This window comes from Streptopelia decaocto, assembly GCF_964273445.1.
Source record: "Streptopelia decaocto genome assembly, chromosome: 1".
Lineage (NCBI taxonomy): Eukaryota > Metazoa > Chordata > Aves > Columbiformes > Columbidae > Streptopelia > Streptopelia decaocto.
This window is the reverse complement of record NC_138663.1, coordinates 141553091-141572320: the sequence shown is the minus strand read 5'-3', so window position 1 is coordinate 141572320 and position 19230 is coordinate 141553091. Positions and strand designations below refer to the sequence as shown.

The window sequence follows — 19230 nt, the reverse complement described above, 5'->3', positions numbered from 1 at the left end:
AATGTTTCCTAATATCCCATCTGAACATCCCCTGGCACAACTTGAGGCGATTTCCTCTTGTCCTGTCACTTGCTACTTGGGAGAAGAGACCAACACCCTCCATGCTACAACCTCCTGTCAGGTAGTTGCAGACAGCGATAAGATCTCACCTCAACTCCTTTTCTCCACAATGAACAGCCCCAGTTCCCTCAGCCGCTCCTCATATGACTTGGGCTTTGATGTTTCACCAACCTGAGCTCAAGCGAGCAACGATGTAATTTTTTTTTCCCCTCCCCAAAGCAAAAGCCAGTTCCCAGATCAGAACATGCCATTTTTATAGAGAAACAGCAAATAACAGGAGGCACAGGTCCATGTTGTCTCCACATAAGGAAAAAAGAGGGGCTGTTTGAGCATGGCATCCACACCCTCCCCACAACCAGTCCTTGCAGCTGAGGGCTCAACATGACACAGGGAGGTTGCCCCCCCACACGCTGGGGTGAAGCTCTGCGTGCTGTCCACCCTCACCCAGCCCAGCGGTCTTTCTCCAAAGCAGGGAGGGGTTCTCCACACCTGGAGGCCCACACACTTCCCAGGCGGTGAAGAGCAGGACTGGAGTAGCGCATCCTCTGCCTTCCAACCCCTCTCACAATAGGGAACAGATCATCACTAACCCCAAGTACATTTGGAGCCTGCTCTTCAAAATTACATTCCCCACTCAATAGTTTTTGAATTTTCAGGACAAAACCCACCATCTGCCACCAGTGACTTTAAGCATCAGGGCAGTCAACTAGACTAAATCAAAAAGATTTAAGTGCCTGTAAAGACACCAAGAAATCCCTCCTCCTCCTCCTGCAGACAGCAGTAAGAACTGTACTAAACAACACGGCCATTGCAGCTCTGCAGCATGAACACAGGATTTCACAGAGAGCACAATCAATATATTTTCAGCAGCAAAAACATTACACGGCTCTCTGCTCCTCTAACTATTGACCAACAGGACTGTACATCACCTCAAAAGTTCCAGCACTTTAGAAAATCTATATTACATGGACTGAAAACACAGGCATTCTGTCTTGCATAGAAGTGTATAAGGTATTTTTTTGTCAGAGTCAAGAAAATTCGGATTATTCCTTCCAAACAGGCACTTGATTCATGCCAGATAGAACACCCGGAAACAAATCATGCAATTCCCCAAATTCGTGCTGGGCTTTAACCATTTGTTTTTAGTTCAACTATCAAAAGTCAATTCATCTACACACCAAAAGAGGATTCAGGAAGTCATGGGGAAATGTCTATTCTGCTGCTTCTTAGCTAACCTTTTAGAGTAAGAATGTGGATGGCCTTCACCTCCAAACTCAAACCACTGAGGTATTCTCTTAAGAACCACCTCTGCTTTCAGTTATAGTCAACCTTGTCCCAGCACGATTCAACTGAACAGACTGATATTCTTTGTGCAGAGTAGTTTTTTAGAACCAATTATCTCATTTCTCATACAGAATTTTGATAATGTCTCAATAAACTCAAACAGTTGGAATACTAAGGTGTTAAAAAAAAATCCCTAACAATGGTCAAAATTAACCAACAAAGTCATGTTTAAAGAGCTCAATACAGTTCCAAGAGTCCCAAAAAACTGGAGCATTCAAGAGCACAGTTTGTTCATAATAAATCATTCTCTTCTCCATCACTCTACTTTTGCGTTAACTTCTTTGAGTAGTTCTTGGCAAATTGCTTCCCTACTTCTTCCTGCCTCTTTCCAAGTTTAAGTGTGTTGATCAAGTTTAAAGTTTTTTTCAGTTCATGCGCCGGCTTGCTTACGAATCCACAATATTTCCTTTTTGGAACAAATTCCAGAGCCTTCTTCCAGTCTCCAGTATCTTTCAGGGTTAATAAAATATGCATCATTTGATCCAGTGTGAGATTTTTGGCACCAGTATTCCAAAGCAAGTACTTCTCCAATGGAAGGGCCGCGGTCTCCAGCCCCAATCGCTTTGCCCGTGCTAAAGAGACTCCTGTTTTTATGCTCTTGTCAACCATTGACCCAACAATATAGATTTTATCATGATCAAATGTTTTCATTACTTTGGGAGAATCAGCAGTCAGATAAATCAGCTTCTCCTTTGGAAAGATTTCTGTGTAGCACTGTTCTGTTACGGTGACAAGCAATTTGTCCCATGCCTTGCTATAATGCCTGATGAATTCCCTATGATAGAGGCTGTCATCTTTCAAGTTACAGAAGTGGATGTGGAAGGGATCTGCAGATTTTCGATTGCAGCCTTCACTGAACACTATCTGTCTCACTGTGTTTGCAACTTCTCGGATGGACATATCTTTTTCATAAGACATGTCAAATACTAGAGGTTGGCCAAAGACCATAGACTGAGCAACCCTCCAACTGTATGCTCTGTCCATACCACTGGCCCACAAACACATTAATGAATTCCTTTTGGTCTCGTCAGGTTTTGAACCTTGCTCTTGTGTTTTCAGCCTCCTTTCCCTTTTCTCCTCCATCTTTCTTATCTCATTTTTCTTGTGGAGTTCTTTGAGATGCAAATATTTTAAATACTTCTTTTTTGCTGACTTGGAAGGACATTCCATAAAGGTTTTTAACTGTTCTTCACTGATACTTTCTGGAACCAATCTGCCAGCTAGTCTCCACATCTCCAAAATCTCACGTGCAGCAGTCAAAGTGGAAAGCTCCTTATGCTCAGAGACCATCTCACTGACTTCTTCTTGCAACCCAGACTTCATTACCTTCTTCCACGCATCTAAATCTAGTTTTTCTGTGGGATTGTCCTGCTTCAGGCAAGGTGATAAACTCAGTGTTCTAGTGAGTAGAAAGAAATCCTTTTTCATCCCATGTTGTGCAGCAAATGGAAGGACAGAACTTCTTACAATTTTTTTCAGAAGCATATTAGCAGACTGCATACTTAGACATGTGCCGTGTTCAAACACTTATCTGCAAAATACCAATAAGAGGGAAAAATAACAACTTGTCAGAAATCATAAAGAAAACACACAGAGATTTTCACCTTTAGTAACACTGACAGACAATAACTTACTTATTGGAGAATATTACAAATTCCTGCTTCCACTATTTTCTACTGTTTTCTAAATAAAACAGTGTATGTGGCACTGCTGTGAATACACATAGTTAGCTCTGCAGTGCTACACTCACTGCAATTAAAAATGTGGTCAAACAACCTTCAAGTGTTTTCTGAGATCTACGTAAATTAGAATCATAGAATAGTTTGGGTTGGAAGGGACCTTCAAAGGTGCTAAAAAGTCTGTCCCCATCCTTTTTATAGGTCCCTTGTAAGTACTAAAAGGCCACGAATAAGGTCTCCCTGGAGCTTTCTCTTCTCCAGGCTGAACCACCCCAGTTCTCTCAGCCTGTCCTCATAGGAGAGGTGTTCCAGCCCTCTGATCATGACAAGTAAGAACCTTCACAGTCAAAGCAAGCAAAATGCTGCATGGAGTCCAAAAATATTTTTATCCACATCCAGAGGTGCCTATCTAATTTACCCATACTGTGAAAATGGAAAAGATGCTTCACCTTGTAATATCGTCTGAACAACTCTGTATTACATTTTTGCTCTTACCATTGTATTTTGGGAAAGCTCCATTTGTAAACTTCAGTACTATAGTTTTTCCACTTCTATGCCCTTCCACATTGCAGGTCAGTGGAACTGCTGAAACTACCAATGGTATAGTTTTGCTAAGCCAACACTATGGCCATTGAAGGCACTCTGATGTTCCCTGAGCCCCTGGTTTCTGGCTCTTTCAGCAGTTCAAGCATTCATATGGCTGCTTCATGAGCAAAATCAGAGCACTGATCTTAGGGACAGTGAACCAGGAGGTGGAGAAAGGAAAAAAAGCTACTTGTCATCCCACCCAAATGAATTTCCATGCTCAATTCACTGGACACCTCCTAGAAAGAGGAGGTGGAAGAAGAAAATAACTAGTATAGGAAGAGACCATCTTTTTTCTTTTTGCTAAATTTCCTGTAAAGTTGATGTTGGCACATAAACCTGAGGACATGAAACACACAGTCCCATTAATTTAATACACACTTGCATTTAAATGTAAAAGGTCTGCAGAAAGAAAACCACCAAAGAATGCATAATATTTTCCTTGTCCTATGCACACTTACTTAAGCAAAATCAGTGCCATTTCAATGTTTAAGAAAACATGATTTAGCCAAAACGTAAAAATTAGCTCCAAATCTTGAAAGCAAAATTCATAATCTCCCTAATAGCTTACCACCTGAAAACAATTTGATATACAGAAGAACAAGTTAAATCTAATTTTAGTGTTGTGTATATATATAAATATATATGCACACATTTACAAGCCCAGATGGAGATTCACAGAAAGAGCAGTATATTATTAGGAAACATTATCTGAACTGGCATACATTTTATGATACTGTAATTACATTCTATGAACTTGGAGAAATCAAGTGATCAGTCCCTCAATTAACTTATGTTATTGGAGCTCCAATTAAGTCAATAGTGGAAAGGCAGACTACACAACCTGAACACTTGATGACAGCTTTTGAGAAAAGCCAAGTTGCCTTTCCGTGTCCAACATGCCATGTTACTACTGCAAGAATTGCTCTAAATGTCTTTGAAGAACCTAGATTTGTAGGACTGATTAATGTTTGGGGTTTTGTTTGTTTGTTTGTTTTTAGCAGGACTTCACTGTAATCCCAGGCACAGAAAGCACTTCACTGTTATTTCAGAGACAGAACAATTCGTCTGCTTTCCCCAGCACAGATGCCCACGCGTGGCTGTCCGCAGGCCTGGCCACAGTAAAGCCGTGGGCTGAAAGGCCTTGTGGGCAGCAGACCAGAGCAGGGTGAACAGCGACGCGGCTGTTGCCGAGAGGGCGGCACTACCGGCTCCTTAACGACTTTTAAATCAGCCCAAACTGAACCGAACCACGACAATCTCGTTAACACCTCAAGGCCCCGCGCTGTGCCCCACAGCCCTCCCGGGACACCGGCACGGCCTGCCCACCCAGACTGCGGCGTGGCCTGGCGGGGAAGCGCGGCCTTCGGGGCACCGCGCCGCAGGCCCGACCCGCGCCCGCCGAGGAAAGCCGGTTTGTGCGGCACGGCGGGGAAGCGAGAGGCCGCTCCCAAGGTCACCCGAAACCACCGGCGGGACGAGGAGAGGAGCGTGACGGGGACCTCCGGCGCCCCGGGTGAATCTCTCGCCGGTACCCCCGGTGGCAGAAAGCACGAGGCGGGAGAGGCCTCCCCCTCCAGCAGCTTCAACCGCAACTTGCCCGAGCTCCGGCCGCGCTCCAGCCCGCCTGGCCTCCGTCTCGTCCCACCCGGGAAGGGAGCAGCCGCACCCCTCGGGGCGGCACATACAACTAACGACCACCCTGTAGCGGCATCAACCTCGCCGCCACCCCCTCCTCACCTCAGCGAGCAGCCTGCGCATGCGCAGGGAGGGGCCGATCTGCCGGGCCTTCCTGTCCGGGTGCGGCGCCGTGTACGTTGGCTGTCGCCTCAGGGTTCCTCGGCTGCATGGCGGAGGTTCCGGCGCTGTTTCCTCCCTTCACAGCAGGGCTCTGTGGGCTACGGTGATTCCCCGGGCCGGCGGGGCGGTCTGCACCGGGGCCCTGCGGGGAGGCTCCGTGCCCTGAAGGAGGCTGCCGGTGAGGTCCTGCCGCTGCCCCTGTGGGGAGCGAGGCTCTGCCGGCTGGGGGCCGTTAGGGCAGGCGCAGGGGGTGGCACCTGGGCCCTGCCGCCCCGCTGGGCCGGCGCTGGAGCCCGAGAGGTTTGTCAGCCCGCTGTGCTGGTCGGTCATTTCTTTTTCTCCATGCTATTTAAAAAAAAAAAAAATGTTATTTTTGACAGAGGTTGTCTTTTTGTTGTTGTTTGGTTATGTTTGTTTCTTGTTTTGTTTTCTAACCATCAGGTAGGGATATTAGTGGAAGCCGTGGTCTGTCGGGATGAGTTTTCTGCTGCCCCAACTGACCTGTAAGAGGGAAGTGGATCAGGCAATAAAAAGCGTTGCCGAGAAGGTTTTGGTTCTCCGGTTTGGAAGAGATAATGATGCTGTTTGTCTGCAGCTTGATGATATTGTAAGGGCAATTTTTTTTTTTTTTTTAATAAAGTCTGCTAGTATACGTGTTGCATACAAGAGAATATAATTTGTTTTGCTTGGATAATCATGTTTCACATAAAAATTTTGGTGACCATGAATTTTAAAAAGAAATAATATAGGGTATTTTAAAAAGATGGACCCAGTTTCAGAAATATAGTGATTTAAAATTGAGTCCATCATTTTGGAACACCCTGTACTATATTAATAAAATAGTTTGAAAATTAAGCAAATGTTTATATTTTTTTAGTGGGTGTACAAAGTGATGCGATATTCTAGCTCTGCTTGAACTGATAAGACATAAGGGGAATGTGCTTTATAAAGCTTGCCACCCTTTTTTCCTTTTGTGTCTCAATCCGTTTGTCATCCATCTTCCGCTTTTCAGCTTGCAAAGACAGCTCATGACCTAAGTAAAATGGCAGTAATTTACCTGGTGGATGTGAGCAAGGTTCCAGTGTACACCCAGTATTTTGATATCAGTTATATTCCATCTACTGTATTTTTCTTCAATGGACAGCACATGAAGGTTGATTATGGGTATGTCATCCTACTTGGCATTATCTGTTATGTCTGTAAGAATTATCAGTCTTTTCTCTATGTTACCATGCCTGGGGAAGGTAATGTTTGAAAATTATAGTTATTACTAGCATCTACATTGAGAACGCTGTAGGAATGCAGAAGGACAAAAATAAGTATTTTGACATACGCTCTGATGCAATAAGTAGGTGTCAGCTGTGAAACATGCCTGACTGCAAAAAGTAGTATGGTTAAAGTCTTAGATGTGATACTGCGCCTTTTTGGACTTTGGAGGTCCAGTATACTCCTGACCTGGTTATGCCATTACCAGTGCAGTTCATTCTTTCAGAATGACTAAATCAGAACCCCTGATTTCATTATACATCTTTTCTTGTCTTTAAGTGTTTTTACTTTGAACACTTTAACCTCACAATTCTACCTTTATCTTATGCTTATATTAGGTCTCCAGATCATACCAAATTTGTAGGAAGCTTCAAAACAAAGCAAGACTTTATAGATCTGATTGAAGTGATTTACCGTGGAGCAATGCGTGGAAAGCTGATTGTGAGAAGTCCTATTGACCCTAAGAACATTCCTAAATATGACCTTCTCTACCAAGGAATTTAATGTCTTGATCTGAGGTAAAGAATTACAGAAATGGCTGATGTTCTAGATCCCTCTTTTTCTCCAAGTATTTTTAGCCACCTCTGACAGCGTGGGACAGTTTGAATGTTTATGTTGAAGGATCATATTGATCTTCTGAAGACAGACGTTCTGTCACCTTGTACTTCTCTCATAAATAAAGCTACGTGTTCATGTGTAGAATCCACACAAGTGACTATTCTTGGAGTTGCGTGCTGACCAGCACCTAAAAAACAGGCAGGGTGCATGCACCCTCAATGACAGCATCTCCAGTGCAACTTTACTAAGCAAACTGAAGCACTGGATAGTTTATTGTCTGTTCAGTACCATTTTTATTCGGATTTAATAACAGTAAACCTATATTTAAAAGGTATCCTTGCTCTCAAGAGTGTTCAATTAACTGTGCCTTTCCAACAGAATTTTACACATTTACCAGTTACTGTACAACAGGACAGAAGCTTTTTCAAACAGTATTAGAGAGAACTGTAATCAAATGGATAAAAACACAAAAAGAAGTTGACACTTTTTTTCTTCCTCTGGCACCCAGTATTACTATTCAACTATTTTTTTGACTGAGATGGGAACTGAAGGTGTAGGACAAGATTTTGTCATCCTTCAAAGCTCTTTTGCAGCCACCGAGCACTTTCAATTCCCAGAGGATTAAACAGGAAATTCATAGTAACTGTTTTGTTTATATTTGCTTTAAAGGTTATTTGTAAATTGTGTAATTTGCAAACCTTGAGTATGGACATTTAAAAACTCTCTATTCCCCACCTCTGTCTAAAATTAAACATCTGAAAGAAAATAGAAATGTCATTCTTTTGCATCAGTTGAATAATTGCAGGTTGCTGGAATATTGTATTTCTATAGCAGCTCATGCCCAGTAATATCACTTCAGCTCACTGTATCATGTTTGGGCACACCATCTCTGACTGGAGGGAAGGTAGTAGTATGTAGCCCCTGAAGTATCATTCATCTTAACAGTAAATGCTTCAAGGAGGAAGGTGGATGTTGCATCTCTTGAAAGATTTTAAACACTATATGATATTGGGGAGGAAGAAGGTCCTTTGCATGCTTTGTCCTTTTAAGGAAAGCTATGCGCTTAAGAATTGTTTTTCTGATAGTTTAGTGTGATTATAGAGCCATAACTACAGAGTGGTTATTAAACAAAGAGATACAGATGACAACAGATATACCTTAACATCTTTATTTTGTGCAGCTTTAAATTTCACAGCCATCTGAAGGGTTGTGGCTTAATGCTTTCAACAATGCACTTCTTTCCTAATAGTTAACTTGTATTTATGTATTTCTCAAAAACGAACAGGCTAGCTTCAAACTTAGAACTGTAAGTTGCTCCACAGTGAGATGAAGAACCTTAGAGGACTGAAAGGTGCAGGGGCAGTTACGAAAGGAAGAAACCACTATCAAGAACAAATCAGTATACCTTTATACATTGCCTCTCTTCTTTCTTGTGCTACTTCTGGTTGCAACCGGTGAATGCCTAGAGGCTGTTGTGGTCTTGGCTTTCAGCATGCTCTTCAGGTACTTAAAGATGGCATGTAAGCAGCAGGAGGGTGCTAAACCATACTTTTCAGTACCAGCAGAGACAGTAGGACAATTCGCTTTCAGGAGAGAAGCCACAGCTTTATCTAGAGGCTTACTGTCTGACACCCACTCACGGCAGTATTTCTGTATCCATTCTTGTATTTGTGGGTCGCTTCTAGTCTGGTGCCTTGTGTTGTGCACAGAGTCGATGAATGCCACCGAGTACACTTTGTTCATTACCTCCAATTTTCTCTGCACTAGCAGATCAACAAACACCAAGCCACCATAGCCATGGGCAATGAAGGCCACATACTTTGTTGCGCTCTTTGAAATGAAATGATCCCATACATACGTGGTATGCTCCTCGGGGCTGCTGCTGCACCTCTTGGGGAGCCACCAGACGGACTGCACAGAAGTTGGTGCTTCTTCCCTGGCAGAAAAGCTTAACCTCTCATTTTCAGTATTCAGATCAACAAAGTTGTCATTGGGATTCAGTACAATCACTTCGCTGTGGCTTTCAAGGGCCATTTTGATGAAAGGTATTTGTGTTCCACGCCCCAGGCCCTCGCTGACAGTTGTCTTTTGCCCCCACTGTCCAGCACGGAAAACTCCACGGTCTTGAAGAAGGACAGTTAGGCTACAGGAACTTGTTAGTGCATTCTTGCTCATGAAAAAGAAGCTTCTTGGTTCATTCTCTGTAGCATCAGTAGGAATATAAACTTTCTGAAGCATGCAAACTCTTTCCAGGAGCTCATAAACATACTGCGTAATCAAATGTCCCAAAACTTGATAGCGTTTATGATTCTGCTCATGTGCATTTTTATAATAATTGAAAACAAAGGACTCATTTGTATCCAGATGCCTCAGTTCCCCTTTTATATTGAAGTCATACTTCAGTTCCTCTTGATACTCTGAACCCTCCATTAGTTTCCTCAGGCTTAGTTCATGCTGTAGTTGTAACCACTACAAATGAAGACGACTTTGTCAGTGTAGTCACAGACCTCCATACATCACCTACGTTAAAAAAACCCTATTGTATTGGAGTTCAGATTTAGCAGTGGTTATAAACAAACTACTAATTGATACAGATTATCTCTTGATGGTCTGTACTAATCCAGCTGCTTTTAAAGCCTCTCACAGGTGTTGGTCGCTAAATTCTGGTGCTAAATTTCTCTCCAATTATTCGTTTGTCTTGCAAGCACTTGCCACATAGAAATTGTGGAACCGATGTCAGAATAAGCAAACCACTGTCATCCAGGAACAACCTAGATGACACCAACAGGTGGAAAAAAAGCCCAAGCAGCCAGCTTTCATAAGATTAGACTGAGGTCTCTAGTTTCAGCTAAGACAATTTTTCAAATCATATGACTGGTTAACTGATAAGTATTATTCCATTCCAGGAAGAGGCTTCCATGCAACTGAAAAATTAAGCTTATCATAACCTTCTATTTTCCTAATAACTCTTCAGTCTACTACTGACTGTCACTAGCTGCAGTAAACATGGGGTAACCTTTAAAAGTAGGATTCTAACCACACTAAAGGATTTTTTGTCCTGAAAGCATTAGATTTCCACAGTTATCAGTATTCTTTAAATTAATTTATCATCTTAACACAGGAATTTTGTTTTGGCAAATGGTTTATATAAAGTTATATTGGGCAAATACATCGATATAGGCTATTACTCAACTAACAGGTTTTTAGAACTGAGTAAATCACCTTCATTCCATGTTAAAACTCGCTATACCATCTAGTAAAGCTGATTACTACGACAGATAGGGATCTGAAAATCTTAATATAAGCAACTTGAATTGGAGCCCAACTCCTTCATGGAATGCAAGTTTCCTTTAGTAAGCTGCTTAGCATATTGAAAAATATTTCTTACACTTACAAATTAAAAAAAATACATTATTTCTTTTCAACAGAGCAACACCATATACATTTTCCTTTTGAGCAATCTCCATTGGGTCAGAGATGTTAAGTCCTTTCTTCAAGGTAATTCCTGTCTTCTGATTGATAGAGAGTAGGCTAGAAAATGCTACCTTCTTTTTTTATCTGTATAATAAGAACACATAGAAAAGGGGGGGGGGGGGGGGAAATCAGATTCTATTAGATATTTCAGGAGTTGGACTCTATGATCCTTGTGGGTCCCTTCCAACTCAGGACATTCTATGATTCTATGATACTGTCTTGCCTGTTTCTTGGAATGTAAACAGCACAAAGAAGTTGCAAGTGCACATGTTTATCTACAATCTTTTCATTCTGTAGGGAGGCATGAAAGACACAAAGCAGATAGAAGGACAGTCAGTTTGCTATCCAATGGAAATACTGGCAATTCACACACAAAGAAGTCCTATTTAGTAGGGAGTAAGCTACCGATATTCATGTTGTTTTCCCCATGCAATGAAGTGAGAGAAAAATGGACATAGTTTAAGGAAAGATGTCTGCGGAGAAAGGTGAAGCACAGAGGAAGCATTCCATTACAGTTAGGTAAATGCAGTTTCCTCATAGAGTGGCATCCTGTCCAGCACATCTCTCAGTCTCTTTCTTTCCTTACCCCTAAACGGTTGGAGACTGTAGTTTCCCCATATGTTATGAACAGGAAGTTCTCTTACTTCAGCTACTAGCAACAACATTGCTTTTTCAGTTCAAAAACTAAACAAGGATACCTGTTTCCAAATTAAACCCTGTGTATGTAATACTGAGCATCTACTTAAATATCAATTTTACAAAGCATCGGGAAAGATTTCTAAAGATTTCAGGAAGCAGAAGCAAAAAAAATACAGTTTTAAATCAGGCATAGGTATGACTTTCTAAATTGCCTTCAAGGTGCAAACTGAAAAGTTTTGAAGCAATTTATAGTAGGTTATCACTTAAGAGTTCACTTGAATAGCCCTTCAGAATCACATAATTATGAGTCTGGAGGGCTGATTTTATTGTAGTAATGCCATTTATACAATTAAAAAGCAGCAGTTATAGCTGCTAGATATACAGCTCTAGATATAGCTGCAATTTTTTTGGCAAATGTAGATTTTATATCAGTGTTGAGTGCTGCTTACGCTTCATTGCCTACATATAAATACAGTATTCAAGGGTGTTTATTCTGGCAGCCTTTGAAATTGCTATTTTGATTTTTTAAAAAATTACTGTTAGAGGTGAAAACAATACCTCTTTCCCTTCCTCCAATCTTTCTGTTTGGATTGTAAGATTCTTCAGCTGTAAGTTCAGGTAGCATTTGTTACAGCAGTTGGCATATTTGGAAACTACCGCAATGTAAGTATTACTCTTTATGAGATTTTCCCATTTAAAAACTTTACTCTAGTGAAGCTCAACATTACCATATGCTCTCCTGTAAAATCTGTCATCATCCTAGAGGGAAGTCTTTTTCACTCTGGGATTGTAGACAATTTCTCTGCATGAAAGAAAATAAACCCATCTTAGTTCAGGTTTCATTATGTACTTTATTATCTATAAAATGTATTGGTTGATGATAGTTAAGGCCATCTAAAGTGCTTCAGATAGCTCCAAGTGACAACCTAACATCTCACATTTGTAATTTATGCCTGACCATAAGTTAAAGCTAAACTTCTTCATTGTAAAACTTACAAAGTTATCAAAACTAATTTTGCACAGCTTCCCATTACTTGCTATAAAGGCACTATCAAGAAGGCGAAACAGAAAGTTACAAGCAAAACTTAACCATTCTGAAGCTGCTCTGAAAACAAACAAAAACCCGCAAACAAACAAAACCACCCCAAAACACCAAACTAAAAATAACAACAAAAAACACACAAAAAAAAAACCCAACCAAACAAACCACCACCAACAAAAAACACAAAAAAAACCCCAACCAACCACAAAACCAGCACCACCACCAAGAAAATTGTCTCTACTTGCCGATGGGAGGACTTGCACGGCCCCCGGCTATAAGCCGCGGCGGCAGCCGGGGTTATGAGGACGCTGCCGGGGGATGCGCAGGGCGCCCGGCAGCCGAACCCGGTCCCGGGAGGAACCCACCTCCTGGGGTCTGACTGAAACGGGGGCGGGGGAGCTCAGGAGGGAAAGGTGGTTGGCGAGGTGCGATTTAAACCTGATTGGGTTGGGCCGTTTATTACTCCTTAAAAAAAAATCAAGGTTCTCCTGATTCCTTCTACAAAATTCAGTATTCCGTTTGCTAGCCCGTACTTCCTTTAACTGTATCTTATCGTGTTCATAGAACTACTAATTTTATTGCTGCTCATCAGTTTGTCAGGTGCAGGAACACGTGTGTGACAGCACACCTGTGACACTCTCAAGCCATTTACATTTTTTTCCCCTGCCTCAGTGGCTCGACTCCAGGCGGGACCCAAGCAGCGCGGCGCGGCACGGCACGCCTGTGAGGGAGGGGCGGGGGGCGGTTCGCAGGGCTGACATTGGGGCAGGCAGGAGGCGGTCGGAGAGTGGGAGCCCGCGGGACGCGACGAAGGGGAGCGCGGGCAGCTGCGGGCCAGCGCTTCAGGGACGAGGCGGGACAGAGGGTTGCGGAGACGGTTACAGCCGTTACGGGGCGGGAGAGAGGGCGGGGAAACGGTTACAGCTGTTACGGGGCGGGGCGGCCCTCCCGGCCCGGGCGGAAGCAGTGCTCAGCCCGGAAGTGCCCGGCGAAGCTGCGCAGGCGGCGACGGGGCCTAGATAAACAAGAGTGGCGCAGCTGTGGCGGTGAGTGTTGTGTGGTGCTGCTGGGGCCGCTCCCTCCTCTTTAGCCGCTGAAGGGGGACTGATGGCAGCGTCCTGGTGGGTGCTGTGCAGTCAGTATCGCCGCTGGCCGGGCTGTCCGTGCCGTACAGGGTATCGCGAATGAGCGAAGCCGGCAGAGGAGGGTGGGTGTGGGGCTGGACACGCCGAGGGTGGGAGTGGTGCCCGTGGCTGGAGTGGCGGCGTCGGTGCTCCTCTGTAAGGAGGCCGAGAGAGTGGAAACGCGGCATCGCTGACTCTCAGCGCTTGTCTGCTTGTCAGTGAGAAGCCCGTTCCCAGCCCAGCGGGAGGAGCCGGCGGCTGAGGTGGGAGCTGGGGGTGTGCGGGGCGACCGCGCTCTGCCCCGCTGGCCTGCTCGGGGGCGGGCTCAAGCGGTGCCAGGGTGGTGTAGCCCCTGGGTGGTGCCTCCGTTCACCCTCGGAGCTGTCAGAATGCCGCCGCTTGTCAGCTTTACCTCTTCGCGGGTGTTGGAATGGGCGATAATTTCAGTTTTCTTTAGTAGGCGATAGATGTTGCTGTTCCCTGTAGCAGGGCTGGAAACGGAAAAACCGCTGAGCTAAATGAAAGTACACGAGAGTAAACATGTTGAGAGACTTCGAACTAGCTGTAAGGTTTGAAGGTGTTACACTGGAGTCATACAGAGTATTTATAAAGAGAATAAACCCTATGAATGCTGGGATTCTGAAGCTATGCTCTTCCTCAGAGAAAGAAGATTATCTGCTCACAGGAATCCTTGAGTTGTATTTACTCTTGAGGCTCCTGTAGTGTTACAGATGTCTTCTGTGATTCCTTTTCACTTTATAATCAAAGCCTGAATTGCTTCTTAGTTATGTGCTGGCCAGGAGGTGGAGTTAAGGAGTCTCTTCCAACCTAAATGATTCTATGAGATTTTTATTAACTGTCTGTGCTGACAATTCAGAGCCTTGCCCAAGCACATCTTCCCTGTATTGTGGCTGTGGATGACTTTTTTCCAAAGGCTATAGTGACAGGACAAGGGGCAATAGTTTTAACCTGAAAGAAGGTAGATTTAGGTTGGACATAAGGAAGAATTTTTTTCTGAGGAGAGTGGTGAGACACTGGAACAAGTTGCTCAGAAAAATTTGGGATGCCTTTGGAAGTATTCAAGGTCAGACTGCACAGGACTTTGAGCAACCTGATCTTGTGAAAAATGTCCTAGCCTATGGCAGGGGAGTTGGAACTAGATGATCTTTTACAGGTCCTCTCCAGCCAAAGCCATTCTGTGAATGAGCTTTCTTTGTGCTAGCTTGCTCAAAAATTGTTTTCTTATTCTTGCTTGTTATTTACTACTCTGGTCCTGATTCCCTCTGAATAAACACCAATTAATAAGCTTATTTTATAGCTTTTTTCAGAAGAGAAAATCATGGAAGGAAGAACATCATCTTCAAGTCATGTCAGTGTAAGTCTTTCTACATTTTGCAACAATTTTGAGGCTGTGGGTATCCTAGGGTGTCCTGGTGCATTTGCATAACTAAATTAATTCTCCACTGGTCCAAATTTCGCTTTGTTGGAGTACTCTTTCCTGAGAAACAGTTTATTTTTGTAGCACTCAATAGTAAAGTCTGCTGTTGAACATGTGTTTATCTATGATAGGCTTAACATTTTGTTTTCACATAAAAAGTGTGTTTTCAAGGATATTTTAAGACTTAACATCTAAAATGTTAAGAGTAATGCTCAAGTAAGTAGAGCAGCTACATAGTTATTTGGAGATATGTGTTCAGAGGCTACTTATGCTAGTGTTTATTTTTTCTAAGAGATTCCTATTAGTACTAGTTTCTAGCAATGGAAGAACTGGTGTAAAATTGTAAGCACAGCAACTGATTTGATTGGGTTAGGTCTGGACTGCTTAGTGTTTTGGAAATCAAGTTGTTTGCCGCGCCTTGTTTATGCACTTTCTCTGACGCTTACTCCTACAGGTTGGAACCTTCAGAAGAGTACTGCTGGTTTAGATGAGGAGTCTGCTAAGTGTCTGTGCAGGAGTATGTGTTGAGTTAGTCACTTCCCATTAGGGAAAAGATGAAGCAACGGCATACGTTGTACTTACTGTAGATACAGACTTATGCTGGTTACTGCTTGATGTTGTGCCTGTTCCATAAGTTAATTGTGGGCACTGCAAAACACTGTCTTCTTAATGAGTGCAAGCTTTGGGAAGGTATTGTACAGTGAGATAGAAATTTTGTTGATGAACATATCTTGTGCTTTTAATCCCTTTCTGTCTGTCCATCTGCCTTTTCTGGTTTCTGAGTCTGATATTGCCTGTTCTCAGTGTAATCTGTTATGCTATTAGACGTGGTTATCTGAACCTCTGTAACTTTAAATGCATGTTAAAATTTTAGATAAATATGTTTTCTTAGGAAGCTCATAACAGCAACCGCTAGTCAGGCAGCAGGTGGAGTTCTGAAGGAAGAAACTTGCACCTGGCCATTAAGATGTAGATCAGAAGAATGTGTTCTGACTGATACCGCATGTTTATAGGCTGCTTCTCAAAAAAAAACAAAAACAAAACCCAAAAAACCCACAGAAACCAAGCAATCTAATTGCAGATGTTCTTGAATAAGAAAATGGCTATTTCAGTCCTTAAGTATTAATTGAAAGAGAAGGGAAGGTACTTACATGAGAAGTTGTTGCCTATACGTAAGGTTTACATCCTTTATACTTTGAGGAATCTGTTATTAACGGTGTATTTGTTATTACAGGGTTTGACCAGCAAAAGCAGTTTGAGGTACTGTATAGAAATTCAGGTCTAATTGATAAAAAAAATAAATCTTTGTTTCAAATAAGTGTAGAGAAGGAATAAGAGCACTCACAATTCCAACTGAAAAACTGAAAGATTATCTCATTATGGTACAGTATGCTTCAGTTACAATCTGTCTGAAGGACTATCTACAGAGCTAATGAATGCAGTTTCTGTGTTAATAATTAAGTTGTTAGTGTCGCTGTTCTAGAGTCCTTGCTTGTAATTTCATGTTGCAAGGTAGGGCCTCTGGTGGCTTGCAAGTTAAGTTCATAATACGCTTGACAGTAACCATCATATGGAGTAGCTTCAGCTTTTTTCCTGGCTGAAACAGACTCAGTTGTCTGAAAGATGTAAATGTTGCATTCCATCTCTTAGACAGTCTAATCTGTTTTTTTTAATAGTGTAAGGTTTTGCTTCTCTGGATACCTGGAGAAATGGCAAGGCTTGCACTTTTATTCTTTCAGTTGATATTATTTTAACTGGTTTAATTGATAAGAAATATCACCCTCTTTCCTTGTCTTGATGAACTGCTAAGAATTTAGTTTGACTGTTTTTGTTTTGAATTTCAATGAATGATCATTATTTCCTACATTTTTTTTTCTGATTGGCAAATTGGCAAATTTCTATGAATTACTGCTTTCTTTCAGTAATTATTTTTGAACCCCTGGTTCAATTGTTGTAAAGCTTGGCCATGACCATAGCTGATACCATTTTGAGTACATCGTAGTGTATTGATGCTAAATTATCATTCCAAAATATTCATACTATTCTAAGATATAATTGTTCTTTATCCTGAATTTTCTTTTTGACAAAGCACATCCGGTGTGACAGTCATCATAACATTCAGCTGTTTTGTTTTCTCTTTATCATTTTCTAAGCTGACATTATTAAACTAGAGTGTTAACAAATCAGAGGGAACTAAGAAAATAAGTGCCAGTAGGTTGGTTCTTACCTTTTGGGCACACACTTGAAGTTATTGTGAAGTTAATTAAATAGGAAGAGCTTTTTCAGACAGTTCATGTGTTAAAACTAGCTCCTCATGTGGTATAATACATGATATAGGATCAAGCATCAATGAGGAACGTGTTTAATTTAAAGTCACAGGTCAGTGCTTCCCTTGCAACTTTGTTGTTTTGCCTGACAGTTAGGAAAACTTTGTACATGTCAGTATGTCAGCTCATAGCACCTGTGGATAATTTAGTTTTATCATGTGTGTAACATTATCTATTTTCAGTTTCGTATACCAAAGAAGAAAACCAAGTCAGAGGATATCCAAGTTCAGTCGCCTCTGGCAAGGCTTCCAGGCTCCCACCATTGGGACTACCCTTTAAAAGAGGTAAAGAGTTGTTCTTTGGAGTGTAAAAGTCTGTAGGAGAATGTTACATGGGTTTTTGGTTCTAGTTTGGAGGCTGGATTTTTCTCAACACTAAATGCTGCCTTATGACCCATATCTGACCCAGATTGTCTTGGAAAGAGGCAAGTGTATAGGTCTGAAATCTCCCGGCAAGTGTACAGTTACAGAAATGGAAGTCTCAGTGCTGTATTGCTAACCCAGATCATTAAAAAGCAGAGTTGGTCTTAGGTGTAGTTTGAAATTATCTTGAAAATCATGAGTTTAAAGGCAAATTATGTATGTGTGTATGTCTATATATATAGCTAATTGCCTTCTGATTCCTGAACTTTTAGGTTATATTCATGTCAGTTACCAAACTCTTTGTTATGATAGGGAAATAATTTTTACATTGAGTTTTCAATTGGTCATTATTGTATCCAAGATCTTAAACTCTAAGATAATATATTAAGTACTGTATGATTTTTGACAGAATTTCAGGTGCTAATACAGAAATAACTGATTTTGATATTAAGACCAAAAGACTGTAAGAGTGCTTATGCCATTTATCATAAATGACTGTCTTGATCATCTCAGTCACATATAGAAGCAAATATTTGCTTCTATAAATCTGTTTTGAATTCAGTAAGCATTTTTAAAATGCCAAGTTTTAGGAATGTATTTTTCTACTCTTGACTCCTTCAGCTGAGCATTGAGAGTTTGTTGCTCGTTTTAGTGCTTTCAGAATCATGGAGCTGGACAAACAGGAGTTTTAAAAACCTATTGAGGGAAGTTAAGAATGTTTTTTTGACTTACAGTAGTGTTGATGATGTGACCCAGGTCTCTTGGTAGGCCAGGTCATTTGAACATGCTGCAATACAAACTAACTGTGTGGTTGTGTTCTATTCTGTTAATTCTTCAAGTGAGCAGAGCATCCAATTACACTCAGGTTTTTAAACTGAAGTGGTTACAAGCAGCAACCTCTTAGGCAGAGCCAGACAACACTTGTATGGAGTTCTTCCTTTCTTTCTTTCACTCTGTGAAACCAGCGATTAGTGATTTTGCTAAATTGAAAAGAAGTTTTCCTTGTTATTTCCTGCATATTGTCTGATTTTTCCATTTCTTATTTTTCTTACCTGTGTCTATGTATTTCAGACTTTTCCATGTGGTAAAAGGCTTCCTATGCTTTAAACACTGACTGGTGTTTATCTTCTACTTTAAAAGATTGATAATGAGTTATAAATAAAAGATACGCTACTATTTTATCCACACAAAGATCTGTCCAGGTTGTATTGAGTACTGCTGGAGTTTTCTCCATATTGTTTGAGAAACTTTGTGCAGCTTTCAGTGACTTGTGCATATAGGTCTGTAAACAAGCTTGAAGACCAGTGCTATGAGGTGAACTAGATGTTTGAAGGCATGAGAAGAGGAAAACACCTTCAAGGCAATTTCCTGCTGCCAGCTGTTTTAATGATGATTTTCCATTACAGAGGTGGCCCCTATGGTAGGGGAGAGATTGATTTTGGGCTACATCTCTGACTTCACTAAAGAATGTAAAATATAAATGGACATGAATTTTTCAGATGCCTGTTCACTCCACACTTAAACAGAAATGA

General features: G+C 41.7%; 4 protein-coding genes across 16 annotated transcripts in view; 2 read left to right on the top strand and 2 right to left on the bottom strand.

Annotated features, from left to right (window-relative positions):
* Positions 1-1052: 1052 nt before the first annotated feature.
* TRMT10C (tRNA methyltransferase 10C, mitochondrial RNase P subunit) lies at positions 1053-5541 on the bottom strand. Of its 3 annotated transcripts, none has more exons than XM_082052596.1 (2): positions 5409-5541; positions 1053-2935 (listed from the first exon to the last, which is right to left on the bottom strand). In XM_082052596.1, the coding sequence occupies exon 2, from the start codon at positions 2902-2904 to the stop codon at positions 1666-1668; it is 1239 nt and encodes a 412-aa protein (XP_081908722.1). In that variant the 5' UTR covers positions 2905-2935; positions 5409-5541; the 3' UTR covers positions 1053-1665. The 3 variants fall into 3 exon arrangements, with proteins under 3 accessions (XP_081908722.1, XP_081908721.1, XP_081908720.1); XM_082052595.1 differs by having other exon boundaries at positions 5317-5428; XM_082052594.1 differs by having other exon boundaries at positions 5269-5409.
* Positions 5443-8064, top strand: TXNL4B (thioredoxin like 4B). Of its 2 annotated transcripts, none has more exons than XM_082052668.1 (4): positions 5443-5571; positions 5910-6075; positions 6481-6632; positions 7073-8064. In XM_082052668.1, exons 2-4 carry the CDS (start codon positions 5944-5946, stop codon positions 7236-7238), a joined length of 450 nt encoding a protein of 149 aa, XP_081908794.1. In that variant the 5' UTR covers positions 5443-5571; positions 5910-5943; the 3' UTR covers positions 7239-8064. The 2 variants fall into 2 exon arrangements, with proteins under 2 accessions (XP_081908794.1, XP_081908793.1); XM_082052667.1 differs by having other exon boundaries at positions 5508-5646.
* Positions 5654-13256, bottom strand: LOC309439690 (putative protein ARB2BP). Of its 4 annotated transcripts, XM_082052635.1 has the most exons (4): positions 12693-12827; positions 12134-12207; positions 8698-9761; positions 5654-5813 (listed from the first exon to the last, which is right to left on the bottom strand). In XM_082052635.1, the coding sequence occupies exons 2-3, from the start codon at positions 12161-12163 to the stop codon at positions 8700-8702; spliced, it is 1092 nt and encodes a 363-aa protein (XP_081908761.1). In that variant the 5' UTR covers positions 12164-12207; positions 12693-12827; the 3' UTR covers positions 5654-5813; positions 8698-8699. The 4 variants fall into 4 exon arrangements, with proteins under 4 accessions (XP_081908761.1, XP_081908760.1, XP_081908759.1 ...); XM_082052634.1 differs by lacking the exons at positions 5654-5813; positions 12693-12827 and adding an exon at positions 12981-13256 and having other exon boundaries at positions 8271-9761; XM_082052633.1 differs by lacking the exon at positions 5654-5813 and having other exon boundaries at positions 8271-9761; positions 12689-12726.
* A 115-nt stretch (positions 13257-13371) lies between these two features.
* The window catches only part of SENP7 (SUMO specific peptidase 7), a 41181-nt gene continuing 35322 nt past the window's right edge, over positions 13372-19230 (top strand). For 5 of the 7 annotated variants that reach the window (XR_014183110.1, XM_082043018.1, XM_082043016.1 and 2 more), the window contains exons 1-3: positions 13372-13493; positions 14890-14946; positions 17519-17620. Coding sequence is in view for 6 of the 7 variants with exons in the window: in XM_082043018.1 (XP_081899144.1) it covers positions 14911-14946; positions 17519-17620 (138 nt within the window). In the remaining variant the exon portion in view is untranslated. Of the gene's footprint in view, positions 13494-14889; positions 14947-15463; positions 15527-17518; positions 17621-19230 lie in introns of all 7 variants that reach the window. The other 2 variants (XM_082043017.1, XM_082043020.1) reach the window with 2 other exon arrangements.

Bases quoted from the DNA above. Each gene is read 5' to 3' on its own strand.
- TRMT10C (XM_082052596.1), bottom strand. From the start codon at position 2,904: ATGCAGTCTGCTAATATGCTTCTGAAAAAAATTGTAAGAAGTTCTGTC.
- TXNL4B (XM_082052668.1), top strand. From the start codon at position 5,944: ATGAGTTTTCTGCTGCCCCAACTGACCTGTAAGAGGGAAGTGGATCAG. The intron at 6,076-6,480 runs GTAAGGGCAATT...TCCGCTTTTCAG, and splicing joins GTCTGCAGCTTGATGATATT to CTTGCAAAGACAGCTCATGA. The intron at 6,633-7,072 runs GTATGTCATCCT...TGCTTATATTAG, and splicing joins CACATGAAGGTTGATTATGG to GTCTCCAGATCATACCAAAT.
- LOC309439690 (XM_082052634.1), bottom strand. From the start codon at position 12,163: ATGATGACAGATTTTACAGGAGAGCATATG. The intron at 9,762-12,133 runs GTAATGTTGAGC...CTTCATTTGTAG, and splicing joins ATTTTACAGGAGAGCATATG to TGGTTACAACTACAGCATGA.